The sequence below is a fragment of the Barbus barbus genome, assembly GCF_936440315.1.
Source record: "Barbus barbus genome assembly, chromosome: 47".
NCBI lineage: Eukaryota > Metazoa > Chordata > Actinopteri > Cypriniformes > Cyprinidae > Barbus > Barbus barbus.
Genome location: NC_136725.1, coordinates 24,476,739 through 24,494,202, shown reverse-complemented (window position 1 = coordinate 24,494,202; position 17,464 = coordinate 24,476,739). Strand labels below are relative to the sequence as shown.

At 35.6% G+C, this 17,464-nt stretch overlaps 2 protein-coding genes across 3 annotated transcripts in view; one reads left to right on the top strand and one right to left on the bottom strand.

The window, feature by feature from the left end:
• LOC306866271 (small G protein signaling modulator 1-like) overlaps positions 1 to 3,130 on the bottom strand; it is a gene marked incomplete at both ends in the record, with an annotated part of 39,528 nt that extends 36,398 nt beyond the window's left edge. Inside the window, 2 exons of the mRNA XM_079411363.1 lie at positions 3,006 to 3,049; positions 3,124 to 3,130. Coding sequence (XP_079267489.1) covers positions 3,006 to 3,049; positions 3,124 to 3,130 — 51 coding nt within the window. The remainder of the gene's footprint in view (positions 1 to 3,005; positions 3,050 to 3,123) is intronic.
• Positions 3,131 to 4,142: 1,012 nt separating this feature from the next.
• LOC306865360 (nuclear pore complex protein Nup155-like) overlaps positions 4,143 to 17,464 on the top strand; it is a 39,589-nt gene continuing 26,267 nt past the window's right edge. The window contains exons 1-14 of one of the 2 annotated variants that reach the window (XM_079409919.1): positions 4,143 to 4,268; positions 4,858 to 5,022; positions 5,108 to 5,245; positions 5,350 to 5,446; positions 5,708 to 5,778; positions 6,690 to 6,782; positions 6,860 to 7,123; positions 8,017 to 8,090; positions 8,171 to 8,262; positions 9,341 to 9,438; positions 9,516 to 9,784; positions 11,014 to 11,184; positions 14,757 to 14,867; positions 16,345 to 16,439. In XM_079409919.1, coding sequence (XP_079266045.1) covers positions 4,881 to 5,022; positions 5,108 to 5,245; positions 5,350 to 5,446; positions 5,708 to 5,778; positions 6,690 to 6,782; positions 6,860 to 7,123; positions 8,017 to 8,090; positions 8,171 to 8,262; positions 9,341 to 9,438; positions 9,516 to 9,784; positions 11,014 to 11,184; positions 14,757 to 14,867; positions 16,345 to 16,439 — 1,715 coding nt within the window. In that variant the 5' untranslated portion in view covers positions 4,143 to 4,268; positions 4,858 to 4,880. The remainder of the gene's footprint in view (positions 4,269 to 4,857; positions 5,023 to 5,107; positions 5,246 to 5,349; positions 5,447 to 5,707; positions 5,779 to 6,689; positions 6,783 to 6,859; positions 7,124 to 8,016; positions 8,091 to 8,170; positions 8,263 to 9,340; positions 9,439 to 9,515; positions 9,785 to 11,013; positions 11,185 to 14,756; positions 14,868 to 16,344; positions 16,440 to 17,464) is intronic. The other variant, XM_079409918.1, reaches the window with a different exon arrangement.

The window sequence follows — 17,464 nt, the reverse complement described above, 5'->3', positions numbered from 1 at the left end:
CGGGGATCTGGTGTCCTCGTCGTGCTGCGGGGCTGTGCAGGAGGGCAGTGTTCAGGAGGGAAGGGTCCAGGGAAGGGGCGGAGTCCGGTGGCCGCACGCGCTCCCCTCTCGGGGCCGGGAGCGAGTGGCGGCGGCGTCTCTGGCGCGGCTTCGTCCATCTTCGGGATCCCGGCACTTCTGGGGGACTCGGCGGCTCGGCATCCTAGCCCGTCAGCCGCCTAACGGGTGCGGCAGTCCTCCTCGACGCTCCCTTCCTGGACCCACGAGGACACCAGCGTGCATGCACGGGGGAGAGACCGGTCTCCCGAGGAGAGGCGCGCTCGGCGTTTAAACGGCGGCGGTGATGAGGCTCTGCTCACGTCAGGTGCGCCTCATCACACGCCGCCAGCCCTGGCTGTTTCAGCGCCCCTCCTCTCACACACCCACTCCCGTCGGGAGCCTGGTGAAGGGCGGCGAATACGGGACGGGGTGGTGATGATAGACAGGGGGGAGGCAGCCGACTCGTCACAAGCTGCTTACACACATTTTCAAAACTTTGCCTCTTTTTGTCAAAACTTCACACACAAATCCAAGAACTGCAGACACAAAATATAAAACGCCTGTCATGAATCTGGTCTATGAACTTCTGTTAACTCACCACCAGAGGTCACTCGCTCACCACAGGGACTCTTGCACCACACTCACTGTTGCACGCCACCTCAGACTACAATTCCCATCATCCATTGCACTGACGACACACAGCTGATTGCACTGATCACACACCCTACATAAACCATGGACTTCCTCTTCCTCTCTGCCGAGTATTGTATGCACTTATCTCTGCCCTAGCTGATAGCTACCTTACGGAGCCTTTCGTAGTTTTCAGTCTTAGTCTCGCCTGTTTTGATTCTAGCCTGTGTATCTTGGTTTAACCCTTTGCTCTGCTGTTTCGGAGTGTGTTTGCCCCTGCCTGGATTATTGCTTGTGTACCTGGGTCATCTCTCTTTGCCTTGCCCTGTTGGATGCTGTTCGCCGATCAAAGACCCACGCTTGTCTAAGGAATACTCTTTGTCTTGCCTCATCTATGTCTGTTTGCTGTGTATCAACCAATGCTTGTTTATGACCATGCCTTGTAATAAAGCTCTGCAGATGGATCCGCACGCCTCACGCTTCTGTCACTCCGTTACAACGCCTCACATCTCTTGCAAAATGAAGCGCTGCATTCAAAATATCCCAAACACATCTCAAAAGCAAACATTTGCAAACACCTTTGCCATAATATTAATGCCTGCTAGATTTGTGTGTGATACAGAGAGAACTGTGTGTTGTGTTTAGCAAAAAGTGTTTAATGAAACTGCAAACTGAGTCAAAGGCTGATAATTAGTGTATAAGTGCTTTGGCAGCTTTCAGAAATAGTGGGACAAGTAAAGATTTAGTGTGTAAGCAGCTGAAAAACTGTAAGCTTAATGTTGGATTGATAACTATCTGATTTCAGGTAACGTGTTGTTTTTTTCCTACAATGACCCTGACGATCCAGATGATTTTTGAGCGCTACAATATGACATAAGGATCATCACTTCTAGATTAAATGCATCAAAAATGTTATTACGTTTACGTTCATGCATTTCTCAAATGCTTTTATCCATTGCATTCGAGGTTCACATTTGATCAGTTCACTATTGCAATCGCAATGCTTTGTCTGAGCCACAGAAATGCTCTCATTTGTAATCGCAAAATTATATTTCAGCTCCTTTTCATTTCAAGTATTTGATCAGATGGTTGATTCTCCAGAAAGTGTTTGATTATTAAGCTGCTGCAGAAATAACACTCACATTCTACCAGATTGGTAAACATGGTCAAATCTTGTGTTTTTGGAGATGTATATATATATATCAGAGTTTCAGTTTACCATCTGATACCCTCATCATACCATGGTAAATCACTGTATTCTTTCTTGTGGGATCTTAGGGGGATGCAACATATTCAAGTAAAATGACATATTCTAAAAATGAGCATTCAGGAAACTTAAAGCTGATTAATTCTAATCAATTCTAATAAAAATCAGACTGATTTTGTTTAGATGGTCTTTGTTTTAAACACAGTAAGTTATACACTTAATAATAGGAATATATTTCATTAATATGAATTAGTGACATCATGAACAAATACGGCATTTTGCATAATCATATGATTAGACTAATATAAGTACATTTTTATTTACTTTCAAGTTAATATCTAAATGATTAATTTTCATTAAAAGTATTTATAAATTAATTAAGGTTTTATTTTTATAAGCAATATTATTATTTATAATGTTATATTATATTACATTATAATTATGAATTAATTCATGAAGGTTCATTATTTATTTAATATTCTGTATTATTAGTTATATTGTTTGTTATGTTAAATATACTTATATTTACTTATAAATATATTTTAGTACACAGTACAGTAACTCAAGTTTTTTTATATATGCTATATTATTATTTATATATTGTTACATCATTCTAAGTATTAACTAATATAATTATATCAAGGGTTAATTTACATAACATATTGATACTTATATAATAAAATGATATTGTGTTCCAGAGTATTATCATGTGTTTCTATCAATAAACTATGGTGTCATTACAGTGCTTTATTGCAAAGGACAATAACTTAACATAAAAGAGTACAAACACAGATTTTAGATGATCTTTCTATGGATTATACTCTTAGTGTAAACAGCCAGAGATGATGTTCAGTAGTCTAGCATGATTTCTACTATTACCATGCATTATCTGAGTACCATGAGCCAATCACAGTAGGAGGAAGACACATCTCCATCATGCTGAGGACAACCAGAATGACCTTGTTTAGATGCTCTTCTGGATAAAACACACAGTCTAATGAGCAGATGTGTGCTGTCATGTTATCAGAATCAGTGTGTGACATATTTAGCACTGCAGCCCCAGTCATTACGATCAGATTTAGTGCTCGATCATCTCTGATAAACATTGAGACACAGGGAAATCTCGCACCTCCTTCTTGACGATGCGCAGCAGCCTCTGACGCGTCTCGGATTCTGTAAACAGATAAACACACAGATGCTCAGCCTGACGCGCTGTTATCGCGCAGATTAAACGCTGAAGCTCTCACCTGCCATGGCTGGGGTCCGCGGATCGTGTGAGGGATGGATGTGCGCAGGATGAAGCGCGTCGCCGTGAGTCAGAGCTGCGCGCGCAGGGTGTGGCGTCGAGCGTCAACGCGCCGCAGTCATGAGCGATATATCGCGAACATCATCCGAGCGACCCGATCTCTGATCGATAATAGAGGCTACATTACAATCAGGGTTGCCAGGTTTCACATCAAAACCCTCCCAGCTGCTAATCAAGAGAAAGTTATCCCCTAACCAGAGTTATTATATATATATCGTGCTGTCACACGATTAATCGCGATTAATCACATTCAAAATAAAGGTGTTTGTTTACATAATATATGTGTGTGTGCTGTGTATATTTATTATGTATATATAAATACACACACATGCATGTATATATCAGAAAAATATGTTATGTTTATATATTAAAAATATTTATATAATATAAATTGTATGAATATAAATATGTACATGTAAATATTTTCTAAATATTTTGTAAATATACACATATATTATATAAACTACAGCTTTTACTTTGGATACGATTAATTGCGATTAATCGATTTAATATATTGTATCATTATGAATTAATTAAGTTTTTATTTATATAGTGACTCAAGGTCAAAAACTTAAAAAAAGCATGAAAATATATAAGAACTAAAAAATATATAAATACATAAAATATAGTAAGTTATTAATACAATACTATAAATAAATACAATCAACTAAAGACTAGTCAGATATGTGAGAGAGACGAGAAGAGTTTGAAGAGTTAATAAATATAAGCTATAATAAATATATATTTCCCTTCAGGGATCAGAGATCAAGGATGCAGGAAAACACTGTAACATCACGAGATGAATGTTCAATTATGATATAAAAGTAAAGAAGCAACCCACAGCAGACAGTCTGAATGCAGGATTAGACAACAGACGAGATTAATTCATCATTATTTTTATAGCTCATTGTTTTCAAGTCTGCTCTGCAGCAAAGGCAGCCGAATCTGGTGACTTTTATTATGAAATGTGCGCGTGTTTCCGGTGCGCCTCACGCTCATCGCTGCAGTCACGCGCTTGGCGGGAGCCGCTGAAGTTCATAAACTCTCTTTCAGATGATATTTTATGAATATAATTTTCAGTCAGAGGTGAGTTTATTTGAGTCGCTGTTCAATCAGAGCTCAAGTAAAGCTCTTTAGAGAGTATCTAATGTGTTTGGGATGCTCTGTGTTTTGGATTAGCTGTGTGGCTAAAGCTAACGTAATTTACTCAACATCTCTGATTTATTAAAAATTTTATATCACAACATATTTATATTTAAATCGGGTAAATGAAAGCTGATTGTTTGTGTGTTCTGACTGGATATGATTATTACAGTCACTTGGCTGTATAAAGAGATTCTCGAGCATTATTTACTCTCAACTACTGCCTTAGTTTTTAGAAACTTTGCAGATATTTTTATATTTTTAACATTTATAATTTTTGTGCATCCATTTCTGATCGATTTTTATCTTAAAAGTGCCGAAAGAGCGTTAATGTATGTATTAGTGTAAGTATAAAGGTATTAGTATAAATTTTTGTGTGTATATTTATAAATGTATTTATAAATGTATAATAAAGAAAAATAATAATATATATATATATTTTTATTTAACATAAATTCTAAGTATATATTTTAATTAACATAAATTCTAAGTATATGTTTGTAATAATATATTGCTGCTGTTCTCTCTGCAGGTGGTTTGTAGTGTCCAGGGATCATGCCGTCCAGTCTGGGCTCCAGCAGTCCAGCTGCAGTTCTTCAGGAGGCTTTGGAGAACTCCAGCCGCTTGATTGACCGGCATCTGCAGGAGGATCGATGTTTCCCAGACCTCTCAGAGCTCCTCAACGTCCCGTCACACAGTAAGAGATCCCGTCTGTCCTGGCCATTGAGACCTGCTTATTGAGCATAAAACACGTTCGTGTGCTTGTGTCTGGTGTTTGGCAGATATGCCTTCGCTCTCGGGCATGTCGGACATGGATTACCCCCTGCAGGGACCGGGGCTGATCAGCGTGCCGAGTCTCCCTGAGCTCAGCGCCATCCGCAGGGTTCCTCTGCCTCCGGAGCTCGTCGAGCAGTTCGGTCGTATCCTACCACACAGATGCACAAAATAAACCTTACGCTGAAAGTGTCTTGTAGAATCAATCCATTAAGTTGTTTGCAGTGCCTTAATCGCCCCTTTTGACCAGATATGCAGTGCAATTGCATGATGGGAGTTTTCCCTGAAATCTCCAGAGCGTGGCTCACCATCGATAATGACATTTTTATGTGGAATTATGAGGATGGGTGAGTATCGACACACTGGACGTCATTAAAGGGCACTTATTATGCTTTATTTAACTTTTCCTTTAACATGTAATATAGCTGTTTGTGCCTGTAAACGTCTTAAGAAGTGAGAAAAGTGTTTGAACTTTAAATCATGTGAATGTTTTCCAGCAGATGCCGAAAATAAAATAGTAAACGAGCATAATGTTGGCACTTTAAATATTCCTGTAAGTACTTCAGACGCATGATGCTGATGTATATCTGTCTGGTTGGTTTGTTCAGGAGTGATGTGGCGTATTTTGACGGGCTCAGTGAAACTATACTGTCAGTCGGACTGGTCAAACCTAAGCCAGGTCAGTTGGATTTTCTGTTGTGCGTTGTTTAGTGCTCACTCTCAGAAGAAGATGAGAATGTTACTCATGGGTTATTCGGATGTTTTATCAGTCATTAGCCTAAAACATGTGTAATGCATCGAAAGATTTCCTTCTGGACATTTTTAGTTTTCATAAATTGATGTTTTACCACTGATTGTTTTATTGTTTATATATTCCAAATATTGTATTGACTTGGGTAGTCTTAGTTGTTACAGGTGTTTATTTTTTATATTTTCAAGAAACAGAAATGATACACCTGAACTAAAATGTAAACACTTTCAGGAGAATATTAAAGAACATCAGCACAAAAGTCTGCATCTGAAAAACAAGAGTAAAAATACATAAGTTAACATATAAAAATATATATATATTTATATTGACGTTGTATCTATTATGTTTTATATAAATTTTTGTTTTCTCTCTCTCTCTCTCTCTATATATATATATATATATATATATATATATATATATATATTAGTAATAATTAAAAACATTAATTAATAAAAAAACAAAATGGAAACATTATTATAAACATTATTGGGGTGGTGATGGCGCAGTGGATAAGACGCATGCCTTTGGTGTGAGAGACCCGGGTTCGAATCCACTGTGAGACACCAATGTGTCCCTGAGCAAGACACTTAACCCCTAGTTGCTCCAGAGGCGTGCGACCTCTGACATATATAGCAACTGTAAGTCGCTTTGGATAAAAGCGTCAGCTAAATGAATAAATGTAAATGTAATTATTACGGAGAGGAAAGCAAACTAAGCCTGGAGTCATCATTTTTAAAAATGTGACTCATTCTTGAAACTATTTGAGAATATTTTTTATTACTAGTTAAAGAAAAATGTAGAAGTGAGTCTACCTCAACAACTACTTTTGTTTGTTACAGGTATTTTTCAGCCTCACATCCACTTCCTGTTAGTGTTGGCCACACCGGTGGATGTTGTGATCCTGGGCTTGAGCTTCCCGAAAGCCCATACAGGTGAGTGTCATGTTTGGATGTGACTGAATCAACATCTGCATGAGGATTGATTCTCAGTCTGTGTTTGTGTGCCGCAGGTCTGAATGACAGCATGTCAGGAGCCATGCAGCTGTTGCCAGATCCTCTCTACTCCATCCCCACGGATAACACCTACCTGCTGGCCATCACCTCCACGGACCTGGGCCGCATCTTCATGGCGGGGAAAGACGGCTGTCTGTACGAGATCGCCTATCAGGCTGAAGCGGGCTGGTTCAGTCAGCGCTGCAGGAAGATCAACCACTCCAAGAGCAGCCTGTCCTTCCTCATCCCGTCTCTTCTGCAGTTCTCCTTCTCTGAGGACGGTGAGAGGCATTCAGGGGAGAAAATCGGCACACTTTGTAATAGGGGTGTGCAATATTCACAAAAAATAATATCTCAATATTTTCTGGGATTTTATAACCCTACTCAATACTAGGGCTGGGTAAAAAATATAGATATCTCGATATTAATCGATTCTCATTTTTATGGAACGATATCGATTCTTAAATCCCAAGAATCCATTACTTTATCCTGTTCTCAGTTAACACTGAAGGGCACTTCCCGTCCAATAAATGGCAGTAAGCATTGTGCTTTGGTACTTTTAATTTGAAACAAAGTCTCAGATTTCAGTTCTGTCTGTATTGCAGTATTCAAACAATAAATGCTGTTTTGGTGCTGTTTAATCTGGAGTGACAGATCGCTGTAGCGCCTCAGTGAACTGGTCATCTCCTCCGCTTTAATACTAGTTATAGCACAAAATAAACATGACTAAACATCCGAAGCTAAGTTAAAAGAAAGAGTTCAACTTTACAATCCGTATCGTGTCTCATGTAATCGCTTAATCAGAGTTTCAGCCGCACAAAGACGTCTATATAACAGCTTGTAAACAATATCACGGAATGGCATATTTACCTCAGAAAAGCATATTCATTGACCATAAACTCGTTAGGCAGATAGAAAAATAAACTGTAGAGAGGGGCATTTGGCTAAATATATGCACCATATAACATATTCATTATAAATGTAACTGTTTTAATGTTTAATTCATGTTTGAATAAATAGAGATAAGGATAATTAGAGGATATTTCTCTGAGTGTGTTATTGTGCAGGACTAAACCGTGCACAGCTGACTCCTGAAGTGTTTGATATTCTTCATATTCTGTGTGTTGTTAAGCCAAACTGAATGTGTCACTTTAAATCCTGTGGTTTGTTTCAGATCCTGTTGTCCAAATTGCTGTTGATAATTCGAGGAATATTTTATACACTCGTTCGGAGAAGGCCGTCCTGCAGGTGGGTGTGTTGACCGTGAACCAGAGACTGTGGTGTTTGTGATCTGTGATTGATGTTGTAATGTGATTTTGTGTCTGCAGGTGTATGATCTCGGCGCTGATGGGCAGGGAATGAGTCGAGTCGCTGCTATGTCTCAGAGCTCCATCGTCTCAGCGGCCGGAAACATCGCCAGGTACAGCTTCACCTGCCATTTCTGTGCACTTAGAGGAAATAGATTCTGCCTGATAAATAGACGACTGATTAACCGTTACGATATTACAATCAGAATTATAAAATTTGAATGATTTTTCTCAAAGGGATAAATGTTATCTTTGATTAAATTATTGAAAATATAAATTATTATAAATAAGTATTCATTTGCTTTTATTTGGCATTTTTTAATAATAATAAATTAAATTATCATTATTAATAATAGTATTATTGTTTTATTATATAAAAATAATTCTTTAATGCATGTAAAATTAATTTAAAAAATCGTATTAATAATAATAATTACATTATATGAATTATACACTTTTGTTGTTGTACAAAATTAATTTACTATTATTATTATTATTAATAAAATATTTATCATTATCTTAAATTTAAAATGAATTTGAAAATGCTAATATTGGTCACCAATATATTGTTTTAATTCATACTAAAACTAATTATATTTATTATATTAACAATTTACAAAAATGTATCGTTATCTTTAATAAATGCAAAATTAATTTAAATGATCAACATTGTGCAACTTTGTATATTAATAATTAATATTATTAACAACATTATTTTATTATGAACAAATGTAATTAATAACAAATGTATCTTTAAATTCAAGATGGATTAAAAATACTAATATTAGTTATTGATATGGTCACCAGTATTGTGTGCATCTAGTTTTTCTTAATAAAAATTATATTATTTAATTAAAAAAAAATTAAAGTTTTATATATAAATATTTTGTTTTACGTTATTATTAATTTACTTCATTCATAATTCATTTCTCATGTTTATTGTGAAATTAATTAAAAAATACTAAAACTCGTCAATACCAATATGGTCACCAGTATGTTGCATGCACTCCTAATTTCTTAATTATTTATAATAATTAGATTATATTAATAATTATAACATTTTATGAATAAAAATGTAATGTTTAAAAAAGAAAAGAAAATAGATGACAGATATGCTCATCATTATATTGAGCACTCCTGCTGTTCATGTTCAGTTTTCCTGTGTAATGCATGTCTTTGGCTGTTTTTCAGGACGATCGACCGCTCCGTGTTCAAACCCATCGTTCAGATCGCAGTAATTGATCGCTCCGAGTCGTCAGACTGTCAGCTGTTGGCCGTCACTCATGCTGGTATGATTGAGAAATGGAGACTCTAATGAATCTGGAGTCTGTATCGTCTCTAAATTGTGTTTCTGTGTGTCGTGCAGGTGTGCGTCTTTACTTCAGCACCATCCCTTTTGCTCCTCTGAACGCCAAACACATCTCAGCGCGGCCCAGCATGCTGGCGCTGGTGCATGTGCGTCTGCCGCCCGGATTCTCTGCGTCCTCCACTCTCCAGAAACCAGCTAAAATACACAAGGCTCTCTACAGTAAAGGAGTTCTGCTGATGGCTGCGTCTGAGGCAGAAGACAGCGACGTTCTGTGGTGCATCAACCACGATTCCTTTCCCTTTAAAAAGCCCCTGATGGAAGCCCAGGTCAGAGATGTTATTTCCTCTTCTTGGCCAGCTGGTCCCTTCTTTGTTGTTTTTTTAATAGAAGCTTGTTTCCACTATGGAATAAAATAAATAAAAAGGTAATTCGTTTTTATCTCACAATTCTGACTTTTGTCCTTACCATCTTGAGTTTATATTTCTCAGTTCTAACTTTTTTATTTTCCTCACAGTTCTGAGAATAAAAGTCCAAATTGTGCTATATAATCAGTTTATGGAACATGGAATGTCATGCAATCTGTCAAATTTTGGTTGAATATATCAAAAGTCCAGAACTGCTCTGGCGGTCACTTTGAGTATTTTACAGTTCATTTCATTTAAGGTCTTCACAGCAACCTGTCAAAATAAAGGTTTGGTTTAATATGAAATTGTGACAGAAATATATTACTATTGTACAGTAGATTATGTCTCAATGTAGTAGTAATAATAGTAATAATTAAAAATTAAATCAGTATTTTTTTTCAATTGTAACAGTAAAGATGCAGCACTTTGCTTGACAGAAAATTAAAGGGTTTGTTTAATTGGCTAAAAGAGAACATTTGTAATGCTTTCATTTGATTGCCAGAAAAATTTAAATACTTAAAACACAATTTCTGGAGAAAAAAAAAATTCATAGTACCATAAAAATAATTTTTTTAAGTTTCGTCATTTTAATTAATTAGATACTTTTATTACAAAAAAAAACTATTAGAAGTTATTTTTATCATTTAAATTAGACATGCTTATTGAAATTGTGATTATTAAAATGAATTAAACCATTAAAATTGAATTTTTGATAAATAAAATAAAACTGAATTGGCGGGAAAAAACATTTCATAGTGCACTAAAAATTAAATTTTTGTTCAAATTTTAATAAATTGCTATATTTTGTAAGTTTCGTGATTTTTTTTTAATTTTTTTTTTATTTAGACACAGTTTTTGATTACTAAAATTCAGTTTAAGCATTAAAACAGAAAAATCCAGAAAAAAAGGGAGGGGGGGGCTAATTTTGAAAAAAAAAAATTGTTATTCTGTGGCAGAAATTAAAAACAGAACTGTGAGATTTAAACTCAGAATTTAGAGAAAAAAAGTTTTTTTCAAATTTATATCTCGCAAGTAAAAAGTCGCAGTTTTAATTGTTTAATGAAATGTTTAATTGTTCTATTCCGTGGAGTATTTTTAATAGTTTACCGTGACGACACACTGATGTCTGTGTTGTTTGTCTGGTGGTCCAGATGACGGTGAATGTGGACGGTCACTCGTGGGCTCTGTGTTCAGTCGAGGAGACCAAATCTCCCAGAATCCTCTCTCCTCTCAATAAAGATCTCATTCCAGTCACTGAGTCTCCTCTAGTCGTTCAGCAGCACAGCGTCCCGCCGCAGAAGTTTGTTCTCCTGTCCGCTCAGGTATGACCACTCTCTATTCTAATTCTGTTTGATCTATTTCTTTTCTTTTTTTTTAATTAAAAAAAAAACACTTGACCCTCTATCACTTGCACTCGATTCGTTTTCTAACTGCTTGTTTTTCTTTAAAAAACAAAACTAACTGTAGCTTTCTATATTCTTTTTCTATTCTATCAGCTTGTTTTCTACTTCTACTACTGTATGTGTGTATATGTGTATATATATATATATATATATTGTGACGAGTCGGCTGCCTCCCCCCTGTCCATCATCACCACCCCGTCCCGTATTCACCGCCCTTCACCAGGCTCCCGACGGGAGTGGGTGTGTGAGAGAGGAGGGGCTGGCGGCGTGTGATGAGGCGCACCTGATGTGAATAGAGCCTCATCACCGCCGCTGTTTAAACGCCGAGCGCGCCTCTCCTCGGGAGACCGGTCTCTTCCCCCGTGCATGCACGCTGGTGTCCTCGTGGGTCCAGGAAGGGAGCGTCGAGAGCGGATGGAATACCGCATAGTGTTGTCAAAAATATGGATATTTCGATAAATATCGATACTGAAATATCTGAACGGTACCAATATTAATTTCCCGAAGTATGGATACACCGATACTAGCCGAGCTTCTCTCCAGAGGCGCGTGGACAAGCACCACACGTGACCGCACTCGTCTCCTTCGCTCTGGTTAAATAGCACAAGTGAAGTGAATAGAAAGATGACTGCTCTGGTTGTTAAAGAACACAGCAGGAGCGCTATCTGTAGGGATCTATGATCTCCGCGATGCAGAGAACGCCACGGAATCCAGTCATAAACACGGAATTTACAGTTTAACGCAGAATGGCACGGAATTTGTCAAAGTTTGGATGAATTAATCAAAAGTAGGTCATTACACTTAAATCAAATCACGATATGGACTAGTATCTGTAAATATTAAGCTGCAAAAGTGTATTTAAATATGAATCCTGCATGTTCTGCGCGTCTCTGTGTGAATGTGCTGCACGTGCGGTTGTGTTTACTAATGTGGCGCTCGCGGTGATTTCAGCGTCTGCCGTCTCAATGAGGACATAAATACATCAACAATATCTCCAGAACTGATCTGAAAGCACTTTACCAGCATTTTACCATTTAATTTGAGTAAAACTAGCATCATATCATACACACACAGAACTTTAGAAGTATTCACGGCAACCCGTCAAAATAAAAGTTCGGTTTAACAGCCTATTAAAGACCGTGTGCCAGAAATAGGCTATATTACTATTATTTAGTAGAATGTACATAATACTACTACTTACTACTACTGTTAATTTTTTTTAAAGAAATAATCACAAAATATTTTAATTTTAATAATAAATCCCCTTCATTTGCCAAAAATGTAAATGTTTAATTTTCATTTATTCAAATATAAATTAATTAAAATAGTTTTATGCCTTCATCTGATATCCAGTAAAATTTAAATACACAACACAGAATTTCTGAGGGGGAAAACACAGTTCATAAGGCTACTGTAAGAATAAATAAACATAGTTTGTATGCATTCAAATAATAGACATGCTAAAACACAGAATCTGGTAACAATAAAACATAAGGTGAGAAAAAAATAAAACATTTCATACGGCCCTAAACATGTCATTTTTGTTACACTTTTAATAAATTAAATGATAAATTGTATAATTTTCATGATTTTAATAAATTAGACATGCTTTTAGATTAATAGCATTTAATTTGACCATTAAAAAAAAAAAGAGTCCAGAAAAATTAAAATGGAAAAAATTGAATGTAGAAAATTTTTTAACTGAATTTGGGGAAAAATAAAACGGATTTAATAGGGCCCTATATCTGGAAATATTTTAGTTATGAAGCAAATGAGAATATCAACAAATAGAACTTTGGATTTTAATTAGTACATGTATTAGTAAACGTTAGTTTCAATTAACATTTAACTAAGATTAATAAAAGATTAATAAATAAATCAACAAATGCAGTACCTCAAGACATTTTTTTGTTCATGTAAAATATACCGCATGTTCTCGACTTGTTACATTTATCTTTAAATTAAACAAAATTACCCCCTTAATATTGTGGCAGTTTTTTTCTCCGTGGTATCGAAAATGGTATCGAATATCGATATTTTTCAAGGTATCGTATCGAAGTTAGAAATTCCAATATCGTGACAACACTAATACCGCACCCGTGAGACGGCTGATGGGCCAGGATGCCGGGCCGTTGAATCCCCCGGAAGTGCCACGGTCAGAAGATGGACGAAGATGGACCCTCCTTCACGAACCCCGCAGCACGACGAGGACACCAGACCCCCTGTTTATTTTGGACACTTTTACCCCCTTTTGGACACTTTATTTGATTTATTTTGTTTAATACAAGCCTCTCTGAGGCCTGATGCCACACCCACTGTGTCTGTCGTTTGCTCCTCCCACTACTATATATATAATATACACACACACACACACTGCTGCTCAAAAGTTTGGGATCAGTAAGATTTTTAATGTTTTTTTTTAAAGAAGTTTCTTCTGCTGTATCAATTTGATCAATAATACAGAAAAAAAGTCTCATTTTGTAAAATAATTGCAATTTAATATCTATTAAAATGTAATGTATTTCTGTGATCTGCAGCTGTATTTTCAGCATCATTACTGCAGTCTTCAGTGTCACATGATCTTCAGAAATCATAATAATATACTGATTTACTGCTCAACAAACATTTCTGATTATTATCAATGTTGAACACAGTCGTGCTGCTTCATTGTTTTTTTTGGGACCTGTGATTATTTTTTTAGTATTCTCTGATTAATAAAAAGTTAAAAAGAACAACATTTGTTTAAAAAAGAAATTGTTACAGCATACAATGCTATTCAAAAGTTTGGGGTCAGTAATTTTTTTTCTCTCTTTTTTAAAGAAATGAATACTTTTATTCAGGAGGGATGTTAAATGAATATAAAGTCATAGTAAAGACTTATATTGTTAGAAAAGATTTCTATTTTGAACAAATGTTGCTCTTTTTAACTTTGTATTCATCAAAGAAAAAAGTATCATGTTCCAAAAAAAAACAATATGAAGAGTTTCAACATTGATAATAAATCAGTATATTATTATGATTTCTGAAGATCATGTGACACTGAAGACTGCAGTAATGATGCTGGAAATACACAGAAATATATTACAGTTTACAGTATATTAAAATAGGAAACCAATATCAGAAATTGCAATAAGATTTCACAATATTCGTTTTTTTCTGTATTTATGATTGAATAAATATAGCCTTGATGAGCAGAAGAGACTCTGTTACAAATCTTACTGATCCCAAACCTCTGAGTGGCTGTGTGTGTGTGTGTGTGTGTGTGTGTGTGTGTGTGTTTATAAAAAAACAAACAAAATAACCCTTGCTAGTGTAGTGTGTTAATCTAACAGAGACTTGTTGTAGCACTTGTATATCGTTGCTCTTTTGTTGTTTTGATTGCTTCTATTGTCCTCATTTGGATAAAAGCATGCTAAATAACTGAATGTAAATGTATGATGGAGCCTCTCGTGACGTTCTTCATGTTGTTGTTGTTCTCTCACGGTCTTCAGGGGAGTCACATCTTCCACAAGCTGCGGCCGGTGGATCAGCTGCGCCACCTGCTGGTCAGCAGCGCCGGAGGAGAGAGCGAGGACATCGAGAGGTTCTTCAAGCTACACGGGGTGAGTGACGCCACACAGTGACGGTGGGGGTTTGTCCAGAAATAGTCAAGCCAGAAATTATTCAGACACCTTCAACATTTCTCACATGATCTCAGTTTATTCACTGTAATAAAATATGAGAAGAGCTCAGAGTTAACCTGTGTCAGAATAAATTAATCTTGATAACGTCAGACAACTTTGATAGAAAGGTATGTAATGAATTACAATCAACCAAAAATTATTCAGCTGTTAATTTAAGAACACAATTAGATCCTACCAATTTAGCTCAAGCAATGCTTCATTTAGTTCAGTCTGTGGCGTAAAAGATCACATTAGCAATGAAAGAAAAACACTTCAGCAAAACATGCTCAGCTCAAAGTGTCTGTTTGCTCCCAAATTCTGATCAATCTTGCTGCTAGTAGGGATGCAACGATACCATTTCTTCAGAACCGAACCGATCCGATCCTGAAAATCTGCCGATACCGATCCAATACGATTTATTTTAAATCGATGTAGAATTTCTATACTTCTGTGTGTCTGTATGTTACTCTTTTGTGTGTTAAACACAATCTACTACATATAGATAACGTCATTTTAATGAAAACAACAATGAAAAAATATATATAATCATAATCTATGACAAAAATACTATGATAAACTTGGTTTATAATACAGCAAAAGATACTCTAGAAAAACCATGGGTGCACAATAATTTTATAAAACCTAGTGAAATTGAATTAAGTGAATAAGTGTAGGACTAAATCTGGTGAAATTATACACATTGCTTTTTGAATTGTTGTAAAATAATTCATGAAAAAACAAGCAAATACATTTATATATAAATATATAGGCTACTATAAAATTAAAATGCATTTCTTTTAAATCTATAGCACAGTAATGAAGGCAGCAGCATATGATAGATAGGACAGAACAAGAAAGACTGTTAATAATCTTTCATTGTGCAAAAGTATTATAATAAGTAAGACTCCAATATAGAGCAGCAGAAAGTGCTTATGAGCATCCCGTGCTGAATGATGCTCTTGAAGCGACACGGAGTCACAGCGCAGCTCTCTGAGTCCACATAGAAACGCTCAAAGTACCAAGGGAAGAGATATTGATGCGTAGTGTATTACATCTGTGCGTAAGTGTATTAAGCCTTTTCTTTGAACAGTTTAACTCTCAGTAACTGTGTGCTCTTGAAGAGAGTTTGACTGTAGAAACCGAACGAGATACACAGCTTGAACGCTGAACGGAGGATCGGAGAGAAGAGTTTAAAGACTTCAATATTCATCTGTACCTCAGATTAAACTACGGAACAGCTTCAGAACACCTGAAATATAGTGCACGAAAACTTTATGGCTAAACATGTCATTTTTGTATAATTATGTAAGTTTCATGGTTTAAAAAAAAAAACGGAATCCAGCAAAATTAAAATGGAGTTTGTTAAAAATGAAATGTAATTGATAAGGCCCTGAAATATAGCTGTTGTTGTGTCCAGGAGGGGCAGGCGTGTGCCACAGCGCTCATCTTGGCCTGTTCCTCAGCTGCGTGTGATCGAGAGCTTTCTGTATGGGCCACACGAGCCTTCTTCAGGTCAGATATTAACTTAACTCTTCTTTCTCAGGCTTTTGATGATATCTGTGGTTGCTTTGAAATGCATTAAACCATCGTTTCATTTTTAACAGTCATTGTAGCCAAATCATTTCAAAATGTGTAAAGAATCATATATATATATATTTAATTAAATTTACAATCAGTGTTTGTCAACACAAGGAATATCTTATTTACATTTTTTTTTCTATATTATTAGCACCAATACAACAACAAACAGCAATATGATTAATATACATACATTAATATAACATTTAGTTTATGAAAAATGCTGTGTGTAAAGCCAGAGGCTGCTAGGAACTTTTGTTTTTTTTTGTGATTTTTCTTGAATCAATTAAATATAAATGGAAAATTAGGACCGATTGAGTCTAATGAAACACTAATGGAATTTAGATTTCTATTGCATTTGATCCATTTGGCAGATGCTTTTATCCACAGCAGTGTTGACTTATATAATGCCATTAATGTCAAGCATGCAAACATTTGGATTGACGTCACATGAGAGGTTTGTGAGATCAAGTTTATTTGAATAGCACATTTCCCACACAATGCTCATTTCCTTTTCCCTTTAAATTAAATAAAGTACTTTAGACTTGCCGTTTAGAATAAATGTTGTTTATAAAGAATGCCATTATAATTCATAATGTTTTCTTCTGAATACTATACAAATTATAAGATTTGTTGTGGAGTGAGTGGAACTGAAATACATTTATATAATATAATATAATAATATAAATGTATTATTTATTAAGTGTATATATTTATGTATTTGTTTATTTATTGCGAGTAATTAAATTTTGGAGCACTTTTACAGTAATTTTTAATTTATTTAGTTTAAAAGTTTTACAAAAAAGCTTTTTCTTTTGTTTTTATTTTGATTTATTACAGTTTTGGAATATTTCTACAGAAATTCTTTAGTTATTTATTTTGTTTTTAATTATTTTTTTTAATAGTGACCATTTTTAAGCATTTTTACAAAAACCTTTATTTAATTGTTTTTGTTTATT